The 26,158-nt window shown below is 43.7% G+C and overlaps 1 protein-coding gene across 1 annotated transcript in view; it reads right to left on the reverse strand.

Moving 5' to 3' along the window:
• RAPGEF6 (Rap guanine nucleotide exchange factor 6) overlaps positions 1-26,158 on the reverse strand; it is a 141,129-nt gene that overhangs the window by 72,808 nt on the left and 42,163 nt on the right. Inside the window, exons 5-6 of the mRNA XM_054389175.1 lie at positions 18,866-18,935; positions 12,733-12,876 (exon numbers count right to left, since the gene is read on the reverse strand). Coding sequence (XP_054245150.1) covers positions 12,733-12,876; positions 18,866-18,935 — 214 coding nt within the window. The remainder of the gene's footprint in view (positions 1-12,732; positions 12,877-18,865; positions 18,936-26,158) is intronic.

Below are 26,158 nucleotides of genomic sequence, written 5' to 3' on the forward strand. Positions count from 1 at the left end.
TGAATCCACCTAGAGGTACTGAAAGGACAAAAACTTGTAACATCCCACAGCAAAAATTTCCCAAACACACTCAGAATTTTGCTCACTAAAACATTACCTTCATCTAATCTCAGAAGTGAAATCACAGCCCAAACCTAACACAGACCTGGCCGTAATTTCCTCAGCAGTCACCCACCTCAGAAGCCAGCTGGAGCCTCGTGATTGGAAACTGCAGACCTCACCGCTGTACATATTCATTTTCACCCCTTAAAAGTTGGTGTGAAAGCCAGGAGCTTCTCTCTGGTTTAGAGAAGCTACCTCAAGTTAAACCAAACAGATTGACTGTTTAGAACATAAGGTACCAGCACACCTCTCACAAGGATGACCTTGAGAATACTGCATTAACTCCACAGATGAGGTTAAAAATCATTAAAATGCCACTTCCAATATTTCTTCTGTCATTTTGCTTGAAGATTAACTCTAAACTGGAAGCAGCAAGAGAGGAGGGACCTGACTCTTCTCCCAAATACCAAAATGTCTCTCGAAGCAAGGGTGATTTTGAACAGTCAGCTCTCCTTTACCAGTGGTCAGGGCAGCCAGCTCCAAGAGTGGATGTGACACAAGTCTCATCTCAGTTGTGTCATCTCATGGCATTCTCCCAGAGCAGACCAGTGTCTGGAGCCACTATGGGCAGTCCACCTACAGACTTGCCTAGGCTCAGGTGTAACACCCATCTCAGCTGTCCCTGGACAGAGGTTGGGACCAGCCAGGCATAGCATACCCTGAGCTTGGTGACAGCATGACCATGGGGATAAAAGGTGGGTAAGTCACCCACAGAATTGCTTCCAAGGGGTTTGCCAGCAGGGTGACCACTGCACAATACACGGATCCCCGTGTTTGCCATGCTGGAGAAGCCCAGCACATAGCCTTGAGCAGCTCTGCTGGGCTTCCCCCTGCAGATCACAGAACCATTGAACCATGCTTGGAAAAGGCCTTTCACAGCATTGATGATGAAACATTTCCATGCAATTTCCAAGCTTCCTCAGTTTCTGGATTGATCCAGCTCTTATTGCCTTGAAAACTGGAAAGATGAGCATGCTCTTCAAAATATTTCCCAAGCATCATGTAGGGTCACTGCCTTCACTGAGAGCAAAAGAGCAGCAAAGCCCAGTTACTGTCACCCAATCTGAGAAACTGGTGTGAACAGATAAAGCCAGATGCCACACACACTCCACATTGACAAACTACAACTGTTAACCAAACTTTACAGGAAACAAAACCAGAAAGACAATACAGGCACCTACTTTGTGTCTACACTACCTCCAGCAAAAAATTAATTGTGTAAGAGCACAAAATTTCAATATTCAGCGTCAAAAATCAACTTTGACTTAGAATCACAGAATCATTTTCAATGGAAAATACCTCTAAGATCATCCAGTCCAACCATCCAGACCTAACACCACCATGGCCACTAAACTATGTCCCCAGCTGCCATGGCCACACATTTCTTGAACACCTCTAGGGACCTCCACCTCCACCACCTCCCTGGGCAGCCCGTTCCAATGCCAGACCACTCTTGCAGGAAAGGAACTGTTCCTAATCTCCAACCCAAACTTCCCCTGGCAGGATTTCAGGCCATTTCCTCTTGTTCTATTACCTGATGCTAAGGAGAAGGGACCAACCCCCACTTCACTCCAACTTCCTTGCAGGAATTTGTAGAGAGCAATGAGGTCTTGACTCAGCCTCTGTTTCTCCAGACTAAACACCTCCAGTTCCCTCAGGTGCTTCTCACAAGCCATATTCTCCAGACCCTTCACCAGCTTTGTTGCCTTTCTCTGGATACGCTCCAGCCCCTCGATGTCCTTCTTGGAGTGAGGGGTCCAAAACTGAACCCAGTATTCAAGGTGTGACCTCACCAGCACCCAGTACAGGGGCACAACCACTGGCCTGTTCTTTTGGCCACCCTGGCAAGAACAAAGTGAGTATCAACAAGGAATTAAGCTCCAGTGATGGTCCCACTTAGCCAGAGACTTTGTTGAATCACCTACTTCAAGTATTTCATCTGTCAAATAGATCCCTATTAAGAAAATTTCCACATATCAAATGTAAAATTACAAATGCTGTTAAATGTCATTAGATAACGATCAGCTCTATGCCAAACCCAGAGATGCTCTCCTAGCTACTCTCTCACACAGACAGTGGGTTTCATGCCAAGTTTCTCCAGGAAAACAGGGCATCCAAATGCTTGCATTATGCACTGACATTTTCTGATGGTGCTTTTAACTGAAAATTCCTCAGGATATTCTCAGTCCCTCACTCGACCCCAGAAGGCTTCCACTGGGTTGATGCAAATTTCTACGCTCTAAATTAGGGAACCATCTTAACTTGGATACAAAGCTGAAGACAACAGCCCTTAAAGTCCTTCAGTGTTATATGACATTCAACTCCGACTCAAAACTTGTAACCCTTCAGGCTAAACCACAAAATGACCCTCCACACAACTGCTTCTCCTTGAGGAATGATAAAACTAAGCCTAAGTGAAAGGTTGAGCAGCCTACAAACGAGAACACAAGCAGGCTGCTAGCCTTTGGAAGAGCATATTGAACACAAACAGCGCAGATGGAAGAGAGGAAATAAAGCACAGCTCCATGCACGCTACCATCTCCCTGCATGCAGGCAACCAGCTTGCTGGCTACTACCCTGCTGGTTTTCTACAAGGAGCCATTCAAGATGCCACTTCAAAAGCCTGAAACAATTGTGTTAGAAGGCTCTGACAAAGAACTGGAAGTCAAACAGTCTGGGTTTAAAAGTCCCCCAAAAGACCGCAATCTCTGTTTACTGTGAACCACCCGAGTGCCACAGTACCGTCAGGAGCAGTGAGCACAACTCTTCCACATCATTCTCCATCTAGTTTGCATAAGAGGCTGCTTATAAACAATTAATGACTTTGGAACTGCCACCCAACCCCTTAGGGTCCATCAAAATGGAGATTAACTCTCTAAACATAAAATATTTTTACAGGCATCTTCCAAGGAACTGAGTTAATTTCCATCATTGTGTAAATTTGTCTATGAGGTGAGGAAGAAGGAACAGAAAACTGATTATTGTGGGGAGGGTACATAATTAATGATCTGAATTTTTGCTGCTTCTGCATGTTCATCTGCAAAATATCTCGAATTTCTGAAAGGTTATTCTGCCACAAGCTGCAATGAAGCAACAACAGGCACCACAGGACATCACAGTATAACAGGGGTTGGAAGGGACCTTTGGAGATCACCCCATCCAAACCCCCTGCCAGGGCAGGGTCACCTGAAGACGGTCACACAGGAACACATCCAGGTGGGTTTTGAATGTTCCCAGAGATGGAGACTCCACCACCTCTCTGGGCAGCCTGTTCCAGTGGTCTGCCACCCTTAGGGAAGTTCTTCCTCATGTTTAGATGCAACTTCTTATGTTCAAGTTCGTGCCCAGCACTGGCAGCACCAGCTTAGGTCAGGGTCTGAGCAACTCTCTAGTTCAGTCCCAGCTTACAGAATGGAGACATGTCCCTGCAAAGGACTGTGCTCAGGATCTCCTTCCAAACACTTTCAGATCTCCTGGTGAAAGTGCTCACTTGTAGAAACACTGAGGTGTTTGAACTGCAAGCAGGAAATAAGTGTAGAAGTATGCACACGTTTATTTCTTGAATTATCCCCCAGACAAGTGGAATTCTGCTGAGCAAGGGGCGGGGGGACACCAACCTGCTGTGAGGACCAGAGTGGGGTCATGGCACCCATCCTCAGGCCACCTTTCACCAAACACCTGGGGAAGGAGTAGCTGTACAACTGAGTGCTCCTCTTACTCAAGATACAGAAAGCTTTGAAAAAACCCTCTGATCCAAGAACAGAAAATCAGAGAATTACTTTGAGAACTAGTAGGGAAAAAAAAAAAAAGACCAAAAAATTTCTTTAAAGCAGTTGGCAGAATATGTGTGTGTCCGCGTGGCAAAAATTAGCTGCTGCTTCAGCTGTATAAAGGTGAAAGATGAAGCCCTGAAGAAAGATGGGCAAGCAGCCTCACAATGTAGCTCCCAAGAACAACTCAGAATCTTGCTCCAGGACCAAAACTGGCAGAGCAGGAAGATCTCTGTCCGTCCATCCCACAGCCCAACGTGCTGCCATTGCTCACCACCAAAGGCTTTCCACAGGCAATGATAAGGGCTGCATGTTACTGCCAGCAGCCAGGTTTCACAGAATCCCAGCACAGTGGGAGTTTGAAGGGTCCTAAGGAGATCATCCAGTCCAACCCTGCTGCCAAAGCAGGGCACCCACAGCACCTTGCCCAGGATCACAATGGCCAGCTGGGTTTGGAATCTCTCTAGAGAAGGAGACTCCACAACCTCTCCGGCCAGCCTGCTTCAGGGCTCCAACACCCCCATAGTAAAGAAGTTTCTCCTCCTGTTCTGATGGAACCTCCTGAGTCCCAGTTTATGCCTGTTGTTAGGCACCACTGACAAGAGTCTAGCTCTATCATCTTGCCCTCCTCCCTCTAGCACTTGCTGAGCATTTTGAAGATGCCCTTTCAGGCTGCTCTTCTCCAGGCTAACCAGTCCAGAGTTGAGCCAGATCTGACTAAACACAGGTGCTCACTTAAAATAAATCCTCCCTAGTTTCAGTTTGGGGCAGTTCCATTTGTGCATCACTTGTAAATGCTGTTCAGCAGCTGCAGATGTGATTTCTGTAATTCACAGTTTCTGCAGTAACTGCTCATGTCAGGTGTGTAAAATCTTCAGGGAAACTCCTGAATGCAAGTTTTGAACAACTACAACCACTTCCATTATCTGTACATTGGGATTTACTGGGGCTTACAGCTTGCATAGGTTGTTAGTGTAAAATTTTCAGTCAAAAACAGCCAATTTTATCCAACAGGCACTATATGCAGTATTTTCTTATTTTGTGCACAGCCTACCCAAGTGATTACTCTTTGGAAACTACAGATGCTCAATCAATCAGCTTGGGAAGCACCAGCGGTCTATAGAAATTCCTTGGAAGCTTTTTAATGTGCAGCACCCTGAGGATTGGTGTTCTGTTAATGACCACCATCACCAGCAACAGACTTTCAAGGAGTCCTTGAGAGCAGCAGCACTGCTGACAAAATGAGCAAACAAAAATCAATATGTAAAATAAATTATGAGCAAGCATGCATTTGGCACTGCTCCCCCTCACTTCAAAACACAAAGGGACGTGCCCGAGGGCACCTGTCTGGGTAGAGCAGAGTGAGCTCCAGATGCTGAGCATGGCTTCCTGTGATGGATGGCAGTGAGGTTGTTCCCAGCTCCACCAGTGAAGCAACACTGAGCCAGGAAGCAGACATCTCTGACATCATTCTGCAACACAGATGCTCAACAGCAACGTCATCTTCAGCTGGCTCGTTGATAGTGGGCTGAAGATGAGCCAGCAGCAGGTGGCCAAGGAGGCCTGCAGCATCCTGGCTTGCATCAGCAAGAGTGTGGCCAGGACCATGTAGGGACATGATCACACCCCTGTACTTGGCACCAGTGAGGCCACATCTCAAATCTCGGATTCAGTTTTGGGCCCCTCACTCCAAGAAGGGCATTGAGGTGCTGAAGTAGCTCCAGAGAAGGGCAATAAAGCTGGTGAAGGGTCTGATGGACAAGTCTGGTGAAGAGCAGCTAAGGGACCTGGCATTGTTCAGCTTTCAGGAGCAAAGGAGGTTAAGGAGAGACTAAAACTGCTCTCTACAACTCTCCAAAAGGAGGTTGAAGCCAGGTGGGGGTTGGTCTTTTCTCCCCAGTTAGAAGTGATAGGACAAGAAGAAACAGCCTTAGATTGTACCAGGTCAGGGTCAGGTTGGACATTAGAAGAAACTTCTTCACTTCTTAAACACTGGAATAGGCTGCCCGGGGAGGTGGTTGAATTCTCATCCCTGGAGATGTTTCAAAGAGGCAGAGATGTGGTGCTGAGGGACACGGTTTAGCACTAGCCTTGGCAGAGTTAGAGAATGGCTGGACTGAGTGATCTTAAAGTTCTTTTCCAACCTGAATGATCTGTGATTCTAAGATTCATCCCCAAAGAGGAGTCTGACAGTACTTTTCATTTCCAGAAAGCCAGAGGCTCCAGCCTTGTGCCTCCCCACATCTCCCCCACGGGTGGGTGCTGTGGCTACCCCTACGTGCACCCCAGCAGGCTCGTCTTTGGGTGCCAGCCACAACAACAACAACCCTGCAAGTCGTCTGCTCAGGAAGTGAACGTTTTGCAGGTGCAGCTTCTTTTTGTTCACAGTGGAAAAACACTTGAAATGGCAGCAGTTCAACAGAGCTGCAAACAAGTGACTGCACACACAGGTTTTTATAGAAGTCCTATCCTGCCCAGAAGGTTCCTGCACACACTGCTGCTCTTGAGCAACACAACTTGTGAGGTGGGAACTGACCTAAGCCACGCAAAATCTGAGGTGGAGATAACAGAGAAAATCCTTTTGTTGTAAAAACAGTGTAAGGAAGAGGGAAACTTGCATTCTCTCTTTGCATCACACAGCACCTCCAGAAAGTTATTGACAACATGAACTCTGTACCCACCACGCACACAGCAAGACTCATGGACTACAGCAAGAACCAAAACTTCTTCTGATCCATTAGCTAACAAAGCTAACCATTCTGTCAAGCAGTTTTTAAAGGTGTCAAAAAGAGGAAGTGTGGACATAAACACATTAAAAAGCAACAAGCTGCAAAGAGAATCAGCAAGACCAAGTGACTTAAACCACCTGCAGATCAGCCACAGCCTCCTTTAGAATTTACCAATATTCCAAACAGAATCAGAGTCAGATAAATAAACATAGAGGAAAAATATATAAATTTGTTATATAAACAGACAGATGCCAGCTGGTGCTGCATCCAGGTTTAACAAAAGACACCTGGAGGCATGCTGGAAGTCACTCTTAAGTTCTTTTAGATCAATAAAAGGTAACACTTCAGCAAGTTTACCTGGTAGTCAAAAATAGCTTAAGAGACCCATGGTGTTTTATAGGATTGAAAAGGGAAAGGATTAGTGATGGTAAAGAACCTAATGGGTTTGATCCAGTATATTGAAATGGGACTTAGTATCCTACAGTCATGAGCTACCCCGTGCTAACTCCAGCCTCTGACAGGATTACATTAAGTAATGATCAAAGAACAAGAAACTTGCCACTCAAGCAGTCTTCAGTGACAGACTTCTCTGAAGATAAATGCTCCTACAAGGCTCCAGGAAATTTTTTTTACATGATGCAAGTATTAAGATACTGTCCATAAAACCTAATATTATAATAAATCTTTTAAAGCTCCTCATCCTCTTACAAGTGTTTAAAAAAAAGTACATTTGCATCTCTGAGAAAGGGGATTACCACTAAAAGTTTGCTACTGGTTTCTTTATCCTGTTCTACAATGAACCAACAATTGAAAGAATTCAAAAGGTTGTCACAACTCCAGGGCAACATACAAGAAATATGCATTACATCATACATGGGCTATTTTCTGAAGCAGAAACATTCTTCAAGTCAAAAAAAGAAAAAACATGGAAAGAACAATCAAAAATGTACATAGATAACGAATTAGTGGAAAAAAAAAAATCCATCTTATATAAATGAAAAAAAAACCCAACACTTTTGTTTACAGGCTTGAGGGCTGTGTGGACATTGGTAATAGATCGTTCAACCTAGTGTGGGTTTCATCACTGCAAGAAATGCAAATAGAAATCTTCTTATCAATGTCTATAAATACCTGAGGGGTGGGTGTCAAGATGAAGGTGCCAGGCTCTTTGTGGTGGTGCTCAGTGATAGGGTAAGGAACAACAGGTACAAGCTAGAACACAGAAGGTTCCACCTCAACAGAAGGAGACATTTCTTTATGGTGAGGATGACAGAGCACTGGAGCAGGCTGCCCAAAGAGGTTGTGGAGACTTTCAAACCCCCCCTGGATGAGTTCCTGTGCAGCCTGCCCTAGCTACCTTGGCAGGAGGGTTGGACTCGACTTCTAGAGGACCCTTCCAACCCCTAACATTCTGTGACTCTCTGATTCTGTGATTTTACTGTGAAGATAAATATTTGAACGGTTTACTTCTGATTTTGATCCAAGATGAAAAGACAAATTAACTTTGATAAAAGCACCAGATTTACCTTTTTTTTTTTTCCTTCTTTTTTATTCCCTAAAAGCATCCACATTAAACAATCATCTGGTGTCAGGCTGCAAGCACCTGATGGATAGTCATAAAAGTTTGGGACACAGTCAAACAAAGATTCATAGAGTGGTTTGAGTTGGAAAGGACCTTCAAGATCATCTGGTTCCAAACCTCCTGCCATGAGCAGGGACACTTTTCACCAGCCCAGGTTGCTCAAGCCCTCATCCAACCTGGTCGTGAACACCTCCAGGGAGAGGGCATCCACAAACCTCCCTGGGCAACCTGTTCCAGTGTCTCACCATCCTCCCTGGAAAGAATTTCTGTCTACTAATTTCTTCTGTAATTAAGAACTACAGTTGCATTACTTATTGGGCTGAGAACTAGACTACTTTTTATCTCAGTCGTGACAATACCTCACTGCAAGACTGGTTCCTGTCTGGATTCTTATCTGCGCTACAGACAGCAATATGTGCAGTGCTTATCTGCAAAGAGATCCACACTCACACCAACAAATCAGACCTGAAGGAAGAGCAGGTACAATTAACACCAATGGCACACCAATGGCATCTAAGCCATGAAGTTAGAAAGGTCCAGAGATGGACAACAAAGCCAATAAAGGGTTTGGAGAACAGTGCTGGGGAGGAGCAGCTGAAGGAACTGGGGATGTTCAGTCTGGAGAAGAGGAGGCTTAGGGGAGACCTCATTGCTCTCTACAACTCCATGCAAGAAGGTTGGAGCCAGGTGGGGATTGGTCTCTTCTTCCTAGTAACAAGCCATAGGACAAGAAGAAATCGCCCCAAGTTGCTCCAGGGGAGGTTTAGGTTGGATATCAAAAACAATTTTTCTACTGAAAGAGTTGGAACAGGCTGCCCAGGGAGGTGGTGGAGTCACCATCCCTGGAGGTGTTTAAGAAATGTATGGACAAGGGACTCTGGGCCATGGTGGTATTAAGTTGATGGTTGGATTTGATGATCTTGAAAGTCTTTTCCAACCCTTAATGTCTAAGGAGGGGACAAAAAAAAAAAAAGGCAGAATGAAAAAAGAGTGGAAAAATAAGCATCCACCACTTTTCCTTCCCATCTCTGGATATTTATACTGCAGGAGAGCAGTGCTTGTGAAACAACTTTGCTCTATGAACCACAAAAATATAGTAAAGGAGTTTCAATGATAACTTCTTCATCAGGGAAAGCAAGCAGAGAATTCATTTTTAACATCTTTTCATTCAAGGCAGGAAAATAAAATAAATTAGTGTACCCACCATAATTTGAATCTCTACTGTCCTGAAGATATAGGCTTAAATTAAGTACTAGGACTCCTTTAGTTTAGTAAAAGGCATAAAAGAAAAGATGAGCTTCAGAGATGGCAACTATCATTTAACATGGCACATGGATCTTGGCCCATCACAGGGATCTCTACAGAATGAGTTGCAGCAGTAACAAAGCAAACAGCTCCGTGTGAGAAGTAGATGGAAGCTCATGGGTAATGTTTTATAAAAAACCAAATATTAACCTTAATCATAAATACTAATCACAGTCTATTTAATACTCAGAGGTTTACATTTTAAGGAGTTAATGGAGATTGCACTGATAATTCCCCTTAAAAGCAAACACAAGAAATTTTCTATTTAATCGTGAAAGGAAAAAAAAAATCTGAGCTGGGATAAAGCAATACTCGATTTCAACAGCTGGTTTTCTTCAGAAAGCAGAAAACTACCTGTCTGAGAGATTGGAAGTTTGAAACAGTGCCATGTTGAGTACTCCAATACCCTACCACTGGAGCCTGAAGTCCCCAAAGACTGGCTGGGAAGCACTGAGCCCTCCTTGAGCACGCAGGGCTAACAAAAGGTCCATCAGGCTACATTCAGCATCTGTCAGTGAGCATTCAGCAACAGGCTGGAGAGTGAAATACAACTTATTCCTTTGGTTTTTGCCAGAGAGGAAATCTGCCAGCAAGTTTGTAAACAGTTTCCTACTCCGGCAGCAAGGTTCTTGCAAGTTCTTGTCAAATAGAAATTGAATTCCTCCTTATTCTGCCCATGAAGGGTTATACCATAAAGTCTGTGGTTCAAGCCCAACAGCCATGCATGATCAGACTCATCCATGTAAGAGTTAAACCTATGCACAAAACAAACCATACCTCAGAAAAATTCATTCTTTTACCAGATTATGATGGAAATCCAGGAAAATATCAGCGCCCAATTTTTATTTACTTGTCAAACAGGCAGCTGCTTATTGTGTTTTGATTTCTTAGTCATATGTTGAGTTACAAATTGCTTTCTGCTACACCAAGTACTGGGAGGATGACACTTCCCAATTAGGATCTCACAGTCTTCCAAAGCCAGGATTGGTATTTCAATTCAGGCTGCTGAAAACCCAACAGCTTGCAGATTTTTTGTCGGAGAGGTGGTTGTTTACTCCTTGCCACTTAGCACTCACTCATCCAGGAAACACCTAGCAGCGTTAACAAGACTCTTTTTATCTATTCCTAATTAACTGCCATAAAGGCAGATTTAGCAATGTGCTGTTTAGTGATGAAGTTTGTATCATTTCCCATCAAATACTGAGCAAGATTTACCCTGAGAACAGTCAGGCATTGGAATCATCTCCCAAAGGAAGCAGTGGATTCCCTTACACTGGGCAGTTTTGAGACTCAGCTTGACAAGGTGCTGGGCCATCCCACTTCACCTAGAAAAGTTGGACCAGATGATCCTTAGGGTCCCTTCCAAGCTGGCATTCTGTGATTCCATGAAAGCACAGATATATTTGTAAATCTGAGGAAACCAACAGGTTTGCAACAAGAAGCTCTAGGTGCAGAGATACACATGGGCTGTGTGTCATGGGTGACAAAGAAGTAAAGCAGCATGAAGAAAAATCATAGTGAGCACATCGCTTCTTGACTGATTACATCCTTGTAAGTGCATCACACTGGCTCCTTCCAACACTAACTGGTAACCTCTGAAACTCCTCAAGAAGCTGTAAAACTTGGTCTTTCTTAGACCAAAGGTGCTGAGTCCATCTTCATGCCCTTCCAGGCAAGCTGCACAGCGAGCACCAGCTTCTCTTCCTCCTAGCAATAAAGTCTGACAATTATTTTCTTCCTGCTCATTCATTTTCAAACGGCAAAGAGAAAGAGACAGATTTTTGTCATGCACAGATAGGAATTTAATTTCCAATAAAGCCTTCTGCACGACTGCCCAGAGCACAAGCATCCAACATCTCATTTCATCAGTAACTAATTCAACGACATCCTAATGATAAAACCCAGCCCATCCGACAGTTCTCGAAATGAGGTGGCGGAGGACGTTAAAACTTCAAGCAGCGTTTTCTCTTCCTGTCACAGCAACAGGGGCTCTTCTTACAAGAGAAATGCTGAAATAATCTCTGCTCACAGACAGGTTAATGTTGTGAAGAGTCTAAAATCACCACCTGCAACCCAATGGCCGCCAATAAGCAGAAAGAAAAACAGTAGTTTATTCTGAAAAGGAGGAAATCTTTTCATTTATAGCTAACTACACAGATATTTTAAAGCGTACCAGCTAAAGGCAGCTTTGTACCTTTAGTGGAAATGAAAAGCAGCACAAGAAAACAAAAGGGCAGGGGGGGAAACAGATTTTGTTGTTTCCTTTTCTGTGCAGACTACTCAAGGTTTATGTATTTCAAAGTTTGCATTGGTTTTTAACCTTCAATTTCCAAAGCAATTATTTTCAATGAAATAATTTGTCTAGATCAGATGGATATCCTGCTACCAGGCAGGAAGTCTGTAGGTGAAAAATAATGGTAAAATGCAGCCTTCATAAAAGCATTGTGGCCTCGAAACCACAGCTCTACGTGCCTTAGCACTAGTCACTGTTACTCTTTTTGATGCCTCAATTACCAGTCTATTATTTTTAAGTAGATAAACCAAACACAAGAGTGTCAATACTTTGCTGAATTGCATTTGTGATTGACTCCAAACCTTACTTACGATGTTAAGGACAAAAAACCAACAAAAAAAAAAAAACCAAAAAAAAACCAACAAAAAAAAAAAAAAAAAACACAAAAAAAAAAACAAAACAACCAGCCCTACCAATTCTTACATTTTACCAAAAGAACTCTAGGTAAACCAAGCAAAATACGCACCAAGATCTACCCAAAGTATCCACCAAAATCCCCAACAAAATCCACGAAAAATCCACAAAAAACCCCACCAATATCCACTGAAAATCCCATCAAAAAAATCCACAAAAATCCCCACACCAAAATCCAACAAAATCCACTAAAGAGCCACCAAAACCCTCACCAAAAGCTACCAAAAAACCCCACCAAACCCCAAGAATGACCGTTTCTCTCTCCAGCCAACACGTTAAGATTCATTTATAGTATTCAACTGAGAACCTCTAAACCAAAGAAAAAAAAAATCCTCTTTTCTAACCTAAATCTCCCCCTTCCACCTAGAGTGTCCCAATACAAAGCACTCCACTGCTCCTCAGCAAGGGAAAGAGTGTTCTCCAAAGCACAAACATGAACTATTTCATCTCACCAGCTCTTCTCAGTAAACTAACATGCCAGGCAGCTACCCAGATGCCAGGATGCCAAGGAGCTGGCCCCAGGCAGAGCAGACTCACCGAGATGTAACTGCTGGAATCCACATTGTCGGTGATGGTCTGACGCTCGCCCCTCTGGTTGATCTTCCTAAACCTCCGTCGGGACTGCCTGAGAGGCACTTCTCTTTGCAAGATGTTTTCCTCGTTGTCTTTGGAGTTCTCCACCTGAAAGACATGTTCAGGTTCCTGGTTAAACATCCAGTTCTTCCATATCACCGACAGGCGATGGAGCCGAATGAAGCTCATGAGGAAGGAGCAAACATCAGCTCAGAGCAGTTAAAGCCTTCTTGAGAAAACGGCCGCGGACGTTTCGGAGAACCACTGCTGCAAGTCTCAGAACTACGTTATTACAATGAGCTGGAGGCCACAGCTTCCTTCCAGGAAACAGACTTTAAGTTTAAAAAAAAAAAAAAAAAAAAAAGTCATACATATCCTCTAAACAATGTCACTCACCAGCAGAAACCCTGCTGCACCCACACAGGTCACACAGCAGCAGTCACCCCGCTCATTTCAACTGTACCTTCACCACAGAAGTTAACATTTCTTTGAGTGTTCATAATCTGATCAAGGCACTGAATCAGAGCCTGCTTGTATTGGTGTGACTTTAAAAAGTCTAATTTACTTCTGGTATCAAGACTTTTTTCCAGACTAAAAAGTCCCAATTCTCTCAGTCTCTCCTCATAAGAGATGTTCCAGTCCCCTCCTCATCTTTGCAACCCTGACTTCTTTCACTTCCAGCAGATTATAGTGACACGGCTGGAAATTAATTCCTATCTTGAAGTTAAATACTATTTTTGACTATATACTCAAAACAAGGTGAAACCATCTGGTTAGGAAAAGCAAACGTGAAACCTTTTTATCTTACTAGCAATTCCTTGTTTCTATAAAAAGCAGTCTCGTCCTTTCCCATTTCCTTCTGATGTTTTGGAAAAATACCTCCTAGCAGGAAGCACAACAGACATGCATCTGAACAGGCTGCAGACTACACCACATTTACTGTACAAGAGTTTCTGCTGACCTCAATGATTTTTTTTTTTCCACCACCCATATTTCACTTGATAAACCTACACACCAGACTTGAGTACTGGAACAGGAGAATCACCTCTGTGTGGTCTTATGCAGCCCCCACTTCACATACTTGGGTAATTTCAACAATTGGAGATCTTCTCAATGCCATCAATAGCTAAATGGTGGAGGGCAAGAAGATGGGGCCAGACTTGCATCACTGGTGCCCAATGACAGGACAAGGGACAAGAGGCACAAACTGGAACCCAGGAGGTTCCAATTGAACAGGAGGAGAAAATTCTTTGCTGGAACCCTGGAGCAGGCTTCCCAGAGAGGTTGTGGAGTCTCCTTCTCTGGAGAGATTCCAAACCAACATGGATATTGTGATCCGCAGCAAGCTGCCATGGGTGACCCTGGTTTAGCAGGATGCTTGGACTGGATGACCTCCAGAGGTCTCTTCCAATCCCACCATGCTGGGATTCTGTGAAAACTAAAATTCAAAAGGTATAAAGGAATGAAAACCAGAAAGATTCAACTGACAGGAACAAGAAAGTAACCAAAATACCCAAACCATCACAAAAGCAAGATCACATCTACTTTCCATGACAGTTCTTCTAAGCATCCGAGTCTGTCTGAGGTCAGAGGAAGGTGCAAGCACCTGGGCTTGCTTTGTGGGTTATTTTTAATTCCATAGAGCAAAAAACCTACACTGACAACGTAAGATACAACAGTTAAAAAAAGAGTGAACCTCACACCACAGGGCTGTCAAAATAGATAGCAGAAAAGCAGAGCTCTGCAAGACAACCTCAGTTTTCACTAGAGCTTTACTACCTGTTTGTAAAGGCACAGGACAATAAGTAAAACCAGGAGAGCTGGAGAGGGACTTTTTACAAAGACATGGAGTACAGGATGAGGCGTGATGGCTTCAGATTGGAAGAAGAAGGATTTAACCCAGACATTAGGAGGAAATTCTTTCCCATGAGGGTGGTTGCCCAGAGAAGCTGTGGAGGCTCTAAGCCTGGAAGTGTTCCAAGTCAAGGTGGATGAGGCTTTGAGCAATCTGGTCTAGTAGGAGGTATAGGAGGTCCATAGTATGGTAGTTGGAACTCGATCATCTTTAAGGTCCCTTCCAGTCTGAGATTCTATACTTAAGTTTCAGACTATGGACCTGAAGCAACATATGAGGCATGGGGGTTGCCCAAAGAGATGGTAGAAGCGTCATCCCTGGAATCATTCCAGGTCAGGTTGTTTGGGGCTCTGAGCAACCTGCTGTAGTTGAAGATGTCCCTGCTGAATGCAGATGTGATCTTAAAATCCCTTCCAGTCCAAACTGTTCTATGATTCCATGATCCCCTGCACCATTAAGGAAGCAGGGAGGACCAGGCTGATAAACATGCTCACAGGCTACCAGGTCAGATGGAGACTGCTGCTCTGTAGAATTCTTCCTGTTATTTAATTTCCAATCCGTAACAAGAAGCCCAGAGCAGAGGATTAACCGGTTGGTTCCTAACCAAAGGTGTTTGGTTTATTAACCCTGGAATAGTGTCAGCAGCAGGGTGCTTCCCTACAGACTGCTTCACCCACAGCACTTGCTGCCACGTAAAAATCAAGGAGGATCACTGCACTGTCCTCAATTCCAGCCTGCAGCCCATGCCAGCAGTAAAATACTTTCCACCTCTAAATATTATGCTGCTCTTCTGAAATCTTATACTTAGATCCGAGAAGAAAACAAAAGCACCAAGGAACAACAGAAAGGACACTGAGACATGCTGCAACTCTGGGCCATTTTCTTCAGTGATAAATGGACCCATTATTAATTCAACAGATTGCTCAGCCTCCAAAAATATAAGCTACAATGCCCATTCACACACTATCTGTTATCCTCATTAACTTAAGTTGACCACATTTTATGGCCTTTAAAACGGGTCAGTTCCCAGAGGGTTCCCACTACAAAACTGATTTATATTCGAAACAGAAAGGAGAAGGGGAAGGGTGGGGAAAAAAAGGAGGAAAAGTATCAGTCAGTAGCAGAAAAGGATAGTGTTCTTTAACTGCACTAAAGTAACTAATTCTTTTGCTTGAAGATAAATATTCATTATGTATTAAACCTCATTAGTATGTTGCAAATTAAAAAGAGCGAAAATAAAAGAATTAAGATAAATTAATAAGAATTAATCAAGGAAATGAAAGTCAAGTACACCTTGTGTGAGTGTAAATCATTAGCAAGGTGCACACCACTTCACTGATGCTTTTTTCCTCACCCCCTTTGAAGTCCTACCTAGAAAAGGGAGAGGTAATAGTACCTTCAGCTACATTTAGCTATAAATCATGAACATGAAAATAATGAAGAAGCAATCTTGCACTTTTAAATCCCTGGTTTTCCTACAGAAAAAAATATACTGAAGCTCCAGAACAGGATTTAAAACATTTTTAAGTGACTTTCACTGGCATTTAACTACAATTACAGAAAAACTCAGGATGTTTGAAATCCAGAGGAAAGTTGTCCAGGCTGTGAGTTAGCTGCAAGGACAACCCAGCAGTGTTTGATATTGCTGACTTGACCAACATTGGCTTCTCCAAAGACTGTGACAGTGTGTTCTGAAAAAATTTCAACATAGTTGTAGCTCCTCAATTAACTTGTGTGTAACACACACACACAAAGCTCTAATTTCTTCGCACACTTTTTAAATAAAGTCAGTTTCTCACTGGTAGCACAGACTGCACAGAAGCTACTCTTTTATTTATGGAGATCTTACCAATATCTTAAAAGCCAGTATGGGTAGTAGAGTATGGTAAGTAGAGTATGGGGCCAGACTCTTCTCAGTGGTGCCCAGGGACAGGACAGGAAAAGGGACAATGAGCACAAACTGGAAGCCAGAAGGTTCCATCTAAACAGCAGGAGAAACTTGTTTGATGTGAGGGTGCTGGAGCCCTGAAGCAGGCTGCCCAGAGAGGTTGTGGAGTCTGCTTCTCTGCAGAGATTCCAAACCCATCTGGACACAATCAGGTCTGCACCACTGAAAAGAGCCTGGACCTATTCCCTTGCCCCTCTCAGGCTGCTCATCTCCAGGCTGAACAGACCCAGGTGCCTCAGCCTTTCCTCCTCACAGAGATGTTCCAGGCCCCTCAGCATCTTCAGAGTCTCCATTACCCAAGGGCTCAGTACACCAAATCCTGGCAGCAGCAAACAGGTAAAAATGCAAAGCAGAGGTGGCAAAGCAGAGTGCCTGGGGCACTAACATGGCTGCACATCTCCTCACCCAAGCAGTCTTGTGGTGTCCCTCGAGACACAAATCTCCTCCACAAAATTCCAGCTTTAAGAAGAGACTGGATAACTGGGAATACACAAATGAACTCTCACTGCAAGGCTGAGATAGGCTTCTTGCACTCCTACCTGTGCTTCCTTCATGACATAGGAGACTGTAGATTAAAACATCTGCTGCAGCAACAAGCATATTACTGATGCTATCAAAGCCCCTGAGCAGAATCAGGCTGACACTGCACAGAAAGAATGGCACGAAGGACAGCAAACTTAACTCACTACAGGACATTCCTGACACTCTCAGTGCTGTTGTATTGTGAGAAACATTGCTCATAGAAGCTGAACATTCACACACTCAATGAGGAAGAGACACCACCAAATCCTAGTTTTAATGCTACCATACCAAGATGTAAAGAATCAAATCAATAGCAGAGACATCTGAGCCTGCTTAACAGACACATGGCTTCTTGGAACCACAACTGTTTCTGTTCCAGCTCCATTAACAACATCTCCTAAGATCAAAGTTGAAAGACATCCTCCTCTCCCCAACCACACTACTAGAGCACAATATTGGTCGGCACTAAGCAACCCTAATATTCCAGCTGCTGACAGTATGTGAACATCAGCCTGGGAAGGACTGACTTATTATCTGCAAGCACTTGATGCTTAATAGGGCTCTAAGCAACCTGATCTAACTGGGGATGTCCCTGCTTATTGAAGAAGCTGGACTACATAACCTCTAGAGATCCCTTTCAACTCAGTGCATCCTGTGATTCTATGAACTTGGTGGTATAAGTAAATGTTCTGAAGAAGCAGAAGGCAATGCAGCACTTGGCAATATGGTTCAGTGGTAAGCTTGGTAGATAGGGTTAATGGGCTGGAGCACCTCTCCTATGGACACAGGATGAGAGAGTTGGGGTTGTTCAGTCTGGAGAAGAGGAGGCTCCCAGGAGACCTTACTGTGGCCTTCCAGTATCTGAAGGGGACTACAAGAAAGCTACTGAGAGACTTTTTAGGGTGTCAGGGAGTGATAGGACTGGGGGGAATGGAGCAAAACTAGAAGTGGGTAGATTCAGATCGGATGTTAGGAAGAAGTTCTTCACCATAAGGCTGGTGAGACACTGGCACAGGTTGCCCACGGAGGTGGTGGAAGCCTCATCCCTGGAGGTTTTTAAGGCCAGGCTGGATGAAGCTCTGAGCAACCTGCTCTAGCATGAGGTGTCCCTGCCCATGTCAAGGGGGTTGGAACTGGATAATCTTTGAGGTCCCTTCCAACCCTGACAGTTCTGTGGTCCTGTAATGGTTGGAACTGATGATCTCAAGGGTCTTTTCCAACCTGAATGATTCTATAGAAAAGTTTGGCGACAACTGAGCTGAAAATCTGATCCTTCATTCTTATGGTCCTTCTCCTCTCACCTAAAAGCTTTCACACTATGTGGAAGTGCAAAGCCAAAGAGTTAAGAAAGCCTTTCCCACCAGACCCAGCGTGGCTGGCACAGGCAGTAAAAAACAATGAAATGGGTGATGGGGGTGAAAATCAAATATTAAGGCTCACAGTCTATCGTTTCCTGACTTGAGAATGCTCAACTCAGCCGTAACTGGTTGGCTTTGGAAACTCAAGTAAGCATAATTTGAGAAAGAATGACCTAATCATCATCATTTACCCATCCAGATTAAATTTACATAGCTATTGCCACTCCAATAGCAGCCATAGGTATAATTGAAATCAAGGCAATTCTGCTGCAGTTTTATGGAATGCTTTACAATGTGCCTTCTGCTATAAAACAGAAAGAATTTGCTGAAAGCAGCAATAGTTTTAAATACATTTGGGAAAAACAAACAAACAAACAAAACAAAACCCCAACCAAAATTAATAATCTGTCTTACCACGATCATTTCTGAAGGCTCCAATATGATACATTCGCATCCTCGCTTTCCTCCAGACTGCTTGCCAAAACTAGAATGGGATGGGGAAAGAAAAAGGCAAATGAAAAAAAAAAAACAAACATGAGATGAGCAGCCTATTTTACCTTTTCAGGAATAAAAATGATTGGCAAAGGCAATATCCTTAAAAACAAAACAAAAAAAAAAAGGACAAAGAAGAACTGATGAAAACTATTGTGCGAAAAATCAGCAATCTGGATTTTTATTTGCTCAGCATGTCTCATCAGAGCCTAGGGAAAGTCTAAATGCAAAGAATATTCTTCTGTAAAATCACTTGTATATCCTCTAAACCATACATTCACAGATTGTATTGGGTTGGAAGGGACCCTCAAAGGTCATCTTGGCCAATTCCCCTGCTGTCAGCCAGGGACACCTCCAACTAGATCAGGCTGTCCAGGGCCACATCAAGTCTGACCTTGCATGTCTCCAGGATGGGGCCTCAACCACATCTCTGAGCAACTAGTCCCAAGATTTCACCATTCTCGTTGTGAAGAACTTTTTCCTGATGTCCAACCTAAATCTCCCCTGCTCCAGTTTCAAACCATTATCCCTCATCCTATCACCACAGGCCCTCCCCAGCCTTCCTGTAGGTCCCCTTCAGATATTGAAAGGCAGATATAAGGTCTCCCTGGAGTCTTCTTTTCTCCAGGCTGAACAGCCCCAACTCTTTCAGCCTGTCTTCAGAGGAGAGGTTGCTCCAGCTCTCTGATCATCTTTGTGGCCTCCTCCAGACCCATTCCAGCAATTTTATGTCTCTTGTGTTGGGAGCCCTCAGCTGAGTGATATCTGAGTGTCAAGATGAAGGGGCCAGGCTCTTTTTGGTTGCGCCCAGTGACAGGACAACAGGTTCAAGCTAGAACACAAAAGATTCCATCTCAGCACAAGGAGACACTTTATACTGAAGGTGACAGAGCTCTGAAGGAGGCTGCCCAAAGAGGTTGTGGAATCTCCCTCTCTGGAGACTTTCAAGACTCGTCTGGATGCATTCCTGTGTGACCTGCCCTAGGTGATCCTGCTTTGGTAGGGGGACTTAAACTCAATTATCTATGGAGGTCCCTTCCAACCTCTACCATTCTGTGATTCTGTGTTTCAGTGATGACAAGAAAACACTACTAAGTTTTAATTAAGCACTGTAAAAACAAATACACATGAATTCCAAAAACCACAAAGTACTTCTTTACATGCAGCACGCTTAATGAGTTTCCTCAACTCCATCTTGTCTCTTCATCCTCTGAAATGGGAGGACAGAGAATCTCTATTCTAAATCTGAGCCTCAACTTGTGACCTCTGTCTTTATGCTGCTTCTTATAACATCACAAGGAGCACATCATCCTGATAGGGTCTGTTGAAGAAACATGAAAAAAAAAAAAACCACATATGCAGTGGCTAAGGAAAGAGGCTAAAAGCAATCTGATATGCTTCAGCTGAGGGACTCCAAAAAGGCCACAACCTTTAGGATACCCAAGGACAAAGGTGACTTTAGGGGAATCCCTGGTACAATGCAAGCAGGTCTGAGATTGCTGGAATAACCTAAAAAAAAAAAAAAAAAAAAAAAGACTGACTAGATGCTGTTGGAAGAGTGTTACAGACCAATAGCCTCTTAAATCAATCAGTTTGTGACTGTAGTAGTGCCTGGAATGGAAGATCTTCCAAATAGGTGAAAATGGTTTCATGAGACTCCTCCTCCTGAATACTGCATCCAGTTCTGGTGTCCCTATCAGAAGAAAGACATAGAGCAAGGCCACAGAGAAGCACTTCTGCTGCAAGGATAGGCTGAGGGAGCTGAGGTTGTTCAGCCTAGATAAGACTCCAGGTGGACCTTATAGCTGCCTCTCAATACCTGAAGGGATCCTACAGGAAGGTTGAAGGACTTTTCATAAGCGTGTCTGGCAATAGGGCAAAGGGAATGGTTTGAATCTGAGGGAGAGTAGGTTTAGACTGGATCTTAGGAAAAAGTCCCTCAGTATGAGGGTGGATGCCCCCTCCCTGGAGGTGTTCAAGACCAAGACAGATGAGGCCTTGGGCAACCAAGTGTAGTTGAGAGGCTTTCCTGCCCGTGGCAGGGAGGTTGAAGTAGATGATCTCTAAGGTTCCTTTAAACCTAAGCCATTCCATGATTCATAGAATCAACCAGGTTGGAAGAGACCTCAGAGATCATCCAGTCCAACCTATCACCCAGCCCTATCCAGTCAACCAGACCATGGCACCAAGTGCCTCATCCAGGCTTCTCTTGAACACCTCCAGGCTCAGCTACTTGGCCACCTCCCTGGGCAGCACATTCCAATGGGCAATCTCTCTCTCTATGAAGAACTTCCTCCTAATATCCAGCCTGTACCTCCCCTAGCACAACTTGAGACTGTGTCCCCTCCTTCTGCTGCTGGTTGCCTGGGAGAAGAGACCAACCCCCACCTGGCTACAACTTCCCTTCAGGTAGCTGTAGACAGCAATGAGGTCACTACAGAGTGGCTAGCTTGAGTTAGATGTGCTCATCCCACCACACTCAGCTGAGCTTAAACTCAAGTGATCCCATACACACCTCAAATTAAAAGAAATCCAATGTGATGAACAACCTCATGGCTGGGTTAGCAGTTCAGGAGTTGTAGCTGCTGTGTTACAAGCTCAGACTGTCAGCAGCAATCACATTTTAACACCTATCAGCAGGTGAAATAACTGCAGAAGCAGCTAACTCAAAGCAGAGAGTAAAGTGTGAATTTTGAGGAGGTTAAAGACAAGTGTGGAGACAAATCCTAAAAAGTGGGTCAGCTCCATCTGTTTTCTCTAAGGTTAAGTTTGGGAAACACAGCTCAAACTTCAGCCACACAAAACATTTGAGGTATGTACATGGTTATCTTAACAGCAAAGATCCACTGAAACATGACTGCTTTGTAGAAAATATTTCCAAGACACATGCTAGGGGAGGGCAGAAAAAATGTGTAGGCTATGTGCAACTCCAGAGAAGAAATCTAAGCAACTGAACTGTGAAGTTATTCAAGTGAAGCTTCAGAGGAGGACCATGAAGTGCCTTCCCTACGAGAACAGGCTGAGAGAATCGGGCTTGCTCAGCCTGGAAAAGAGAAGGCTCCAGGGAGACCTTAAAGCAACCTTCCATTACCTGAAGGGGGCTACAAGGATGCTGGGGAGGGACTTTTTACAAGGGCTTGTAGTGATAGGACAAGGGGCAATGGATTGAAGGGAGATTGAGACTGGAGATTAGGAAGAAATTCTTTCCAGTGAGGGTGGTGAGACACTGGAACAGTTGCTCAAGGAGGTTGTGGATGCCTCTTCCTTGGAGGTGTTCAAAACTAGGTTGGATGAGGCCTTGAGCACCCTGGGCTAGTAGCAGGTGTCCCTGCCCAAGGCAGGGAGTTGGAACTGGATGATCTTAAGGGTCCCTTCCAACCCAAGCCATGATTCCAACACAGATAAAGGATAGGATAAAGTATTGCAAACAGCAAGCATGCCAGCTTAAACTGCCAAGTCCTGATTTTACTAATGGTCTACTGGAAAACAAAGCCATAAACTTTAATTTATATGATTACCATGGAGTCAGAGACGACAGCTGAAATTTTCTCACCCCATTCTAGAGCAGGCCAGAGCAGCACAAGTTTCACACTGGCGTTTTCACACATCTATAGTAAGCAACTCATAGCTGAAGTGCTCACGTTTCCTCTCGTGCTTTTTCCACACTGTATGTGACCCATGCACGACAGCCTGGTGTATTTGCAGTACATCAAAAACATTAGCCAAACACTCCCACTATTACAACAAAGTTAATTTAGTTCAGAAAACAGAAAAATGTCATTTTTTTTCACCTCAGCTCAGTACATGCTTGAACTTTGAGGTGAACTGAAATTCCGGGTTATGATTTCTCCAGAAAGCAAACAGCAAAGTGAAACCAACCCTCCTAAGGTATCCTTTGCAAATTAAGCAGCACTAATTCTACTTCATTAAAGACAATAGGGGGTGGGGGGGTGGGGGGTAATTATTCCCAAATTAAATTCTAAAGGAATTAGGTGCAACTGAATGTTGCAAGCTGATGTGGATGCCTTTAGCAGTGGGGTTGGACTGGATGATCTCCAGAGCTCCCTTCCAACCCTCACCATGCTTGGATTCTACTATTTCTATATCCCCAGTAGTTAAGCTACAATGTTCTGCTGCAGGTTGTTCCAGCCCAGTGTTTTCATTACATAACAACAATTTACCAAACTACTGGAGGTTGAGGGAGGGTTGTTTCCTTTTTGTTTTATTTTACATAAACACATCTGTGAAATTCAGCTACTGCCAAGCTCCCCTCTGCTTCTGCTGCAACATTTGCTAATTATGTAATGGCACTAAACAGTAATGCAAAGGAAAGAACAGCACTGGGAACAAAGGTCAAGCTCTTTGCACTATCATTTCTGGTCCATCAAGCACTTTACAACAACCCAACACTCACCAAAGGATTAGGTTGCAAAGACAACCCACCTTAAAGAATAAACTCCTCATACTTAGAAGTCAATAGGTCAAGTTTAATTATTTCCTGGTGCACATCATGGGATGTTTTATTGATTACACCACAACAGAGCTCCTTTAAAAACACGAGGCATCATATGGTTTTCCCCAGCCATAACCATCATTGTGTTTTAAAAACACCACTTTCTAGCATTCCTCTTAATTAACACACCCAATGTGTTTTAGAAATATGGATTTTTAACTTTCTTAATGCCTTAATCCATATTTTGCTTTAGAATACACATGTGTAGCTTCTCAGCCAGTTCAGAAGTTTGCTGACACCAGTGTATTTCACTCATCTGTCAAGTTTAATCAAAGCTTTAGAACCATTTTAATTCCTAATTGTCCTGTAAAATTGCACAATGAAATGTTTAGAATAAACAAACTGAGCCTTGGAATCACTGATCAGGGAAAATATTTTCCTCAGTAGTAACATCCACTAACACTACTAACAGGCAACAAGGAAATACCATGAGGAAACACATCAGCAAAGACAGACCACGTGTTGGTCTAACTAATGGAATCAGTGAAGAGCATGGACTGGAAGGGTCTCTGGAGATCAAACTACCACAAAACCCCATGCTAAAGCAGGGTCATCCACAGCAGCTTGCCCAGGATCACAATGGCCAGGGGGTTTGGAATATCTCCAAATAAAGAGACTCTACAACCTCTCTGAGCAGCCTGCTCCAGAGCTCTAGAACCCACATACCAAAGAGTTTTCTTCTTCTCTTCAAACAGAACCTCCTGGGTTCCAGTTTGTGCCTACTGCCCCTTGTCCTGTCACTGGGCACCACTGAGAAGAGTCTGGCCCCAGCCTCTTGCTCCCCACCCTTTAGCTCTTGCAGAGCACTGATCAGATCCCTTTCTCAGGCTGCTCTTCTCCAGGCTAAACAGCCCCAGGACTCTCAGTCCTTCCACCTCACAGAGATGCTGCAGTCCCCTCAGCATCTTCACAGTCTCCACTGGACTCTCCCCAGTAACTCCCTGTCTCTCCAAAAAGCTGGAAATGTACAACATTGGTCACAATTTGGGTTGGTGTTACTTGAACTACAGACCATTAGTCAACACTAAAGTTCAGGAAAGTAAGTGAAGAGACATTCAAACCAGCCAGAACCAGGGACTGTGCACATCTGAGGGAAACAAGGAGAGAAGTTTGGGGAGGAGTAAGTATCAGTGTGACAGTCCCAGAATCTTCTAAAGCTGCTTTGAAGTGATCGTTTAAAGTCTTTGTGGGAATTTTAGGTAATCAGCACTTACTGTTTGGGTTTTTTTAAAGACTATTTCAAGCATTAAATTAATTAATAAGCACTGTGACAGTAAAAGAAGAGAATAATTAGGCTCTGGAGTCACCTATTCATGTCTGGTATGAAACCTGCCATCTTCTAGCTAGTAAATATTTACATTAAAAGAAATACACAGTAGAGTATTTACAAAGGTATCAAAATGCTTAGGAGATTAACTGATTGCAATATCAAAACCTAACAGGCCGTTTGGAAAGGGAAAGGTTAATTGGAACAAAGCTTTGGAAATGGAGGAGATAAAATCCTGCTTGGGAAGACAGGAGGAAGCTTTTGTGTAGAGCATTCTTCTAAAGGAGAAGGAGCATTTCCTGACAGCTTACTTCCACCCAAACCTAAAACATGCTGCTTCTCAGAGAGGAGAGCGCTGAGGAGCTGCACAGCTAATTCTGGAAGAGATAGGGCAACCTTCTCTTTGGGACTAAGCCATCCTTTGTGGTGGTGGAGTTGTTTGCAAGACCTGCATCCCATTATTGGTCACCTAACTGAGCACTTCAGCAAACCACCACATCACTGTGATACCACGACCACGGGAGCCAGTTCACTGGGACAGGTTTGCACCTTGGGGAGGTCAGACCCACTAAGCCCATTTCAGCTTCTCACCAGGAGCTCTGCTTATGAGCCACCTCAGCAGCTTCTCTCACCCCAACACATCCCTAAATGCCAAGTCCTTTTGATGTTGTAGGCAGCAAGATAAGGAATTAAAGCAGGAAAACCTCATTAAGGTGCAGCATGTCGCATGTGCTTTAGTGCTTTCAAGCAGAGAGTGGGAAAAATAATCCAATTAAGAATTTTAACTAATAGAAATATCTGAAGTGTGAGAAAACATGAAAATAATGGAAATTCAGTTCTACTCACAGGAAAAAATATGCCAAAGGACATACAACCAAAGGTATAAAGTCCTGAATGCTCCAGCACTTACAGTTCTGCTGAATCTCTACATTTAATCACGTTTTAACAGGGCCTTAAATTTAACATTGTTATTTTATAGCTCCCTGCTGCTGGATGCCCAGAAAAGTCACTGCTCTAAAGTACATTATGTTTGGGGTTAGGGTTTTTTTTTTTGTCTTTTTATTGTAGGCTCTTGCCACTTAATATTCATCTATTACATCTGCATCATTAATTTACAGACACTCACTCACTGGCTTGCAACACTGTCATGGGGGGGGGGGGGGGGGGGGGGGAAATCTTCCACTTACCAAAGGCACCTTTGTTTACCCTTGATTTATGGATGCCTCATTTGCAAGAAACCTTCTCTTCCTCCTGATTCACTGCTACTGGCAATTAAAAATGCTTAAGCAATTTCATCATGTGAGAAAGGAATGTCAGTTCAACTGGAGCAGTATCATACACCAACCACTAATGGTGCTCAGGGCAGGGGAGCACACCAGAGCTAGTGAAATGGAAAAGGCCATGGCTCCTAGAACACTCTTCTGTGTCAGCCCTT

The sequence above is a fragment of the Indicator indicator genome, chromosome 18 (assembly GCF_027791375.1).
Source record: "Indicator indicator isolate 239-I01 chromosome 18, UM_Iind_1.1, whole genome shotgun sequence".
Lineage (NCBI taxonomy): Eukaryota > Metazoa > Chordata > Aves > Piciformes > Indicatoridae > Indicator > Indicator indicator.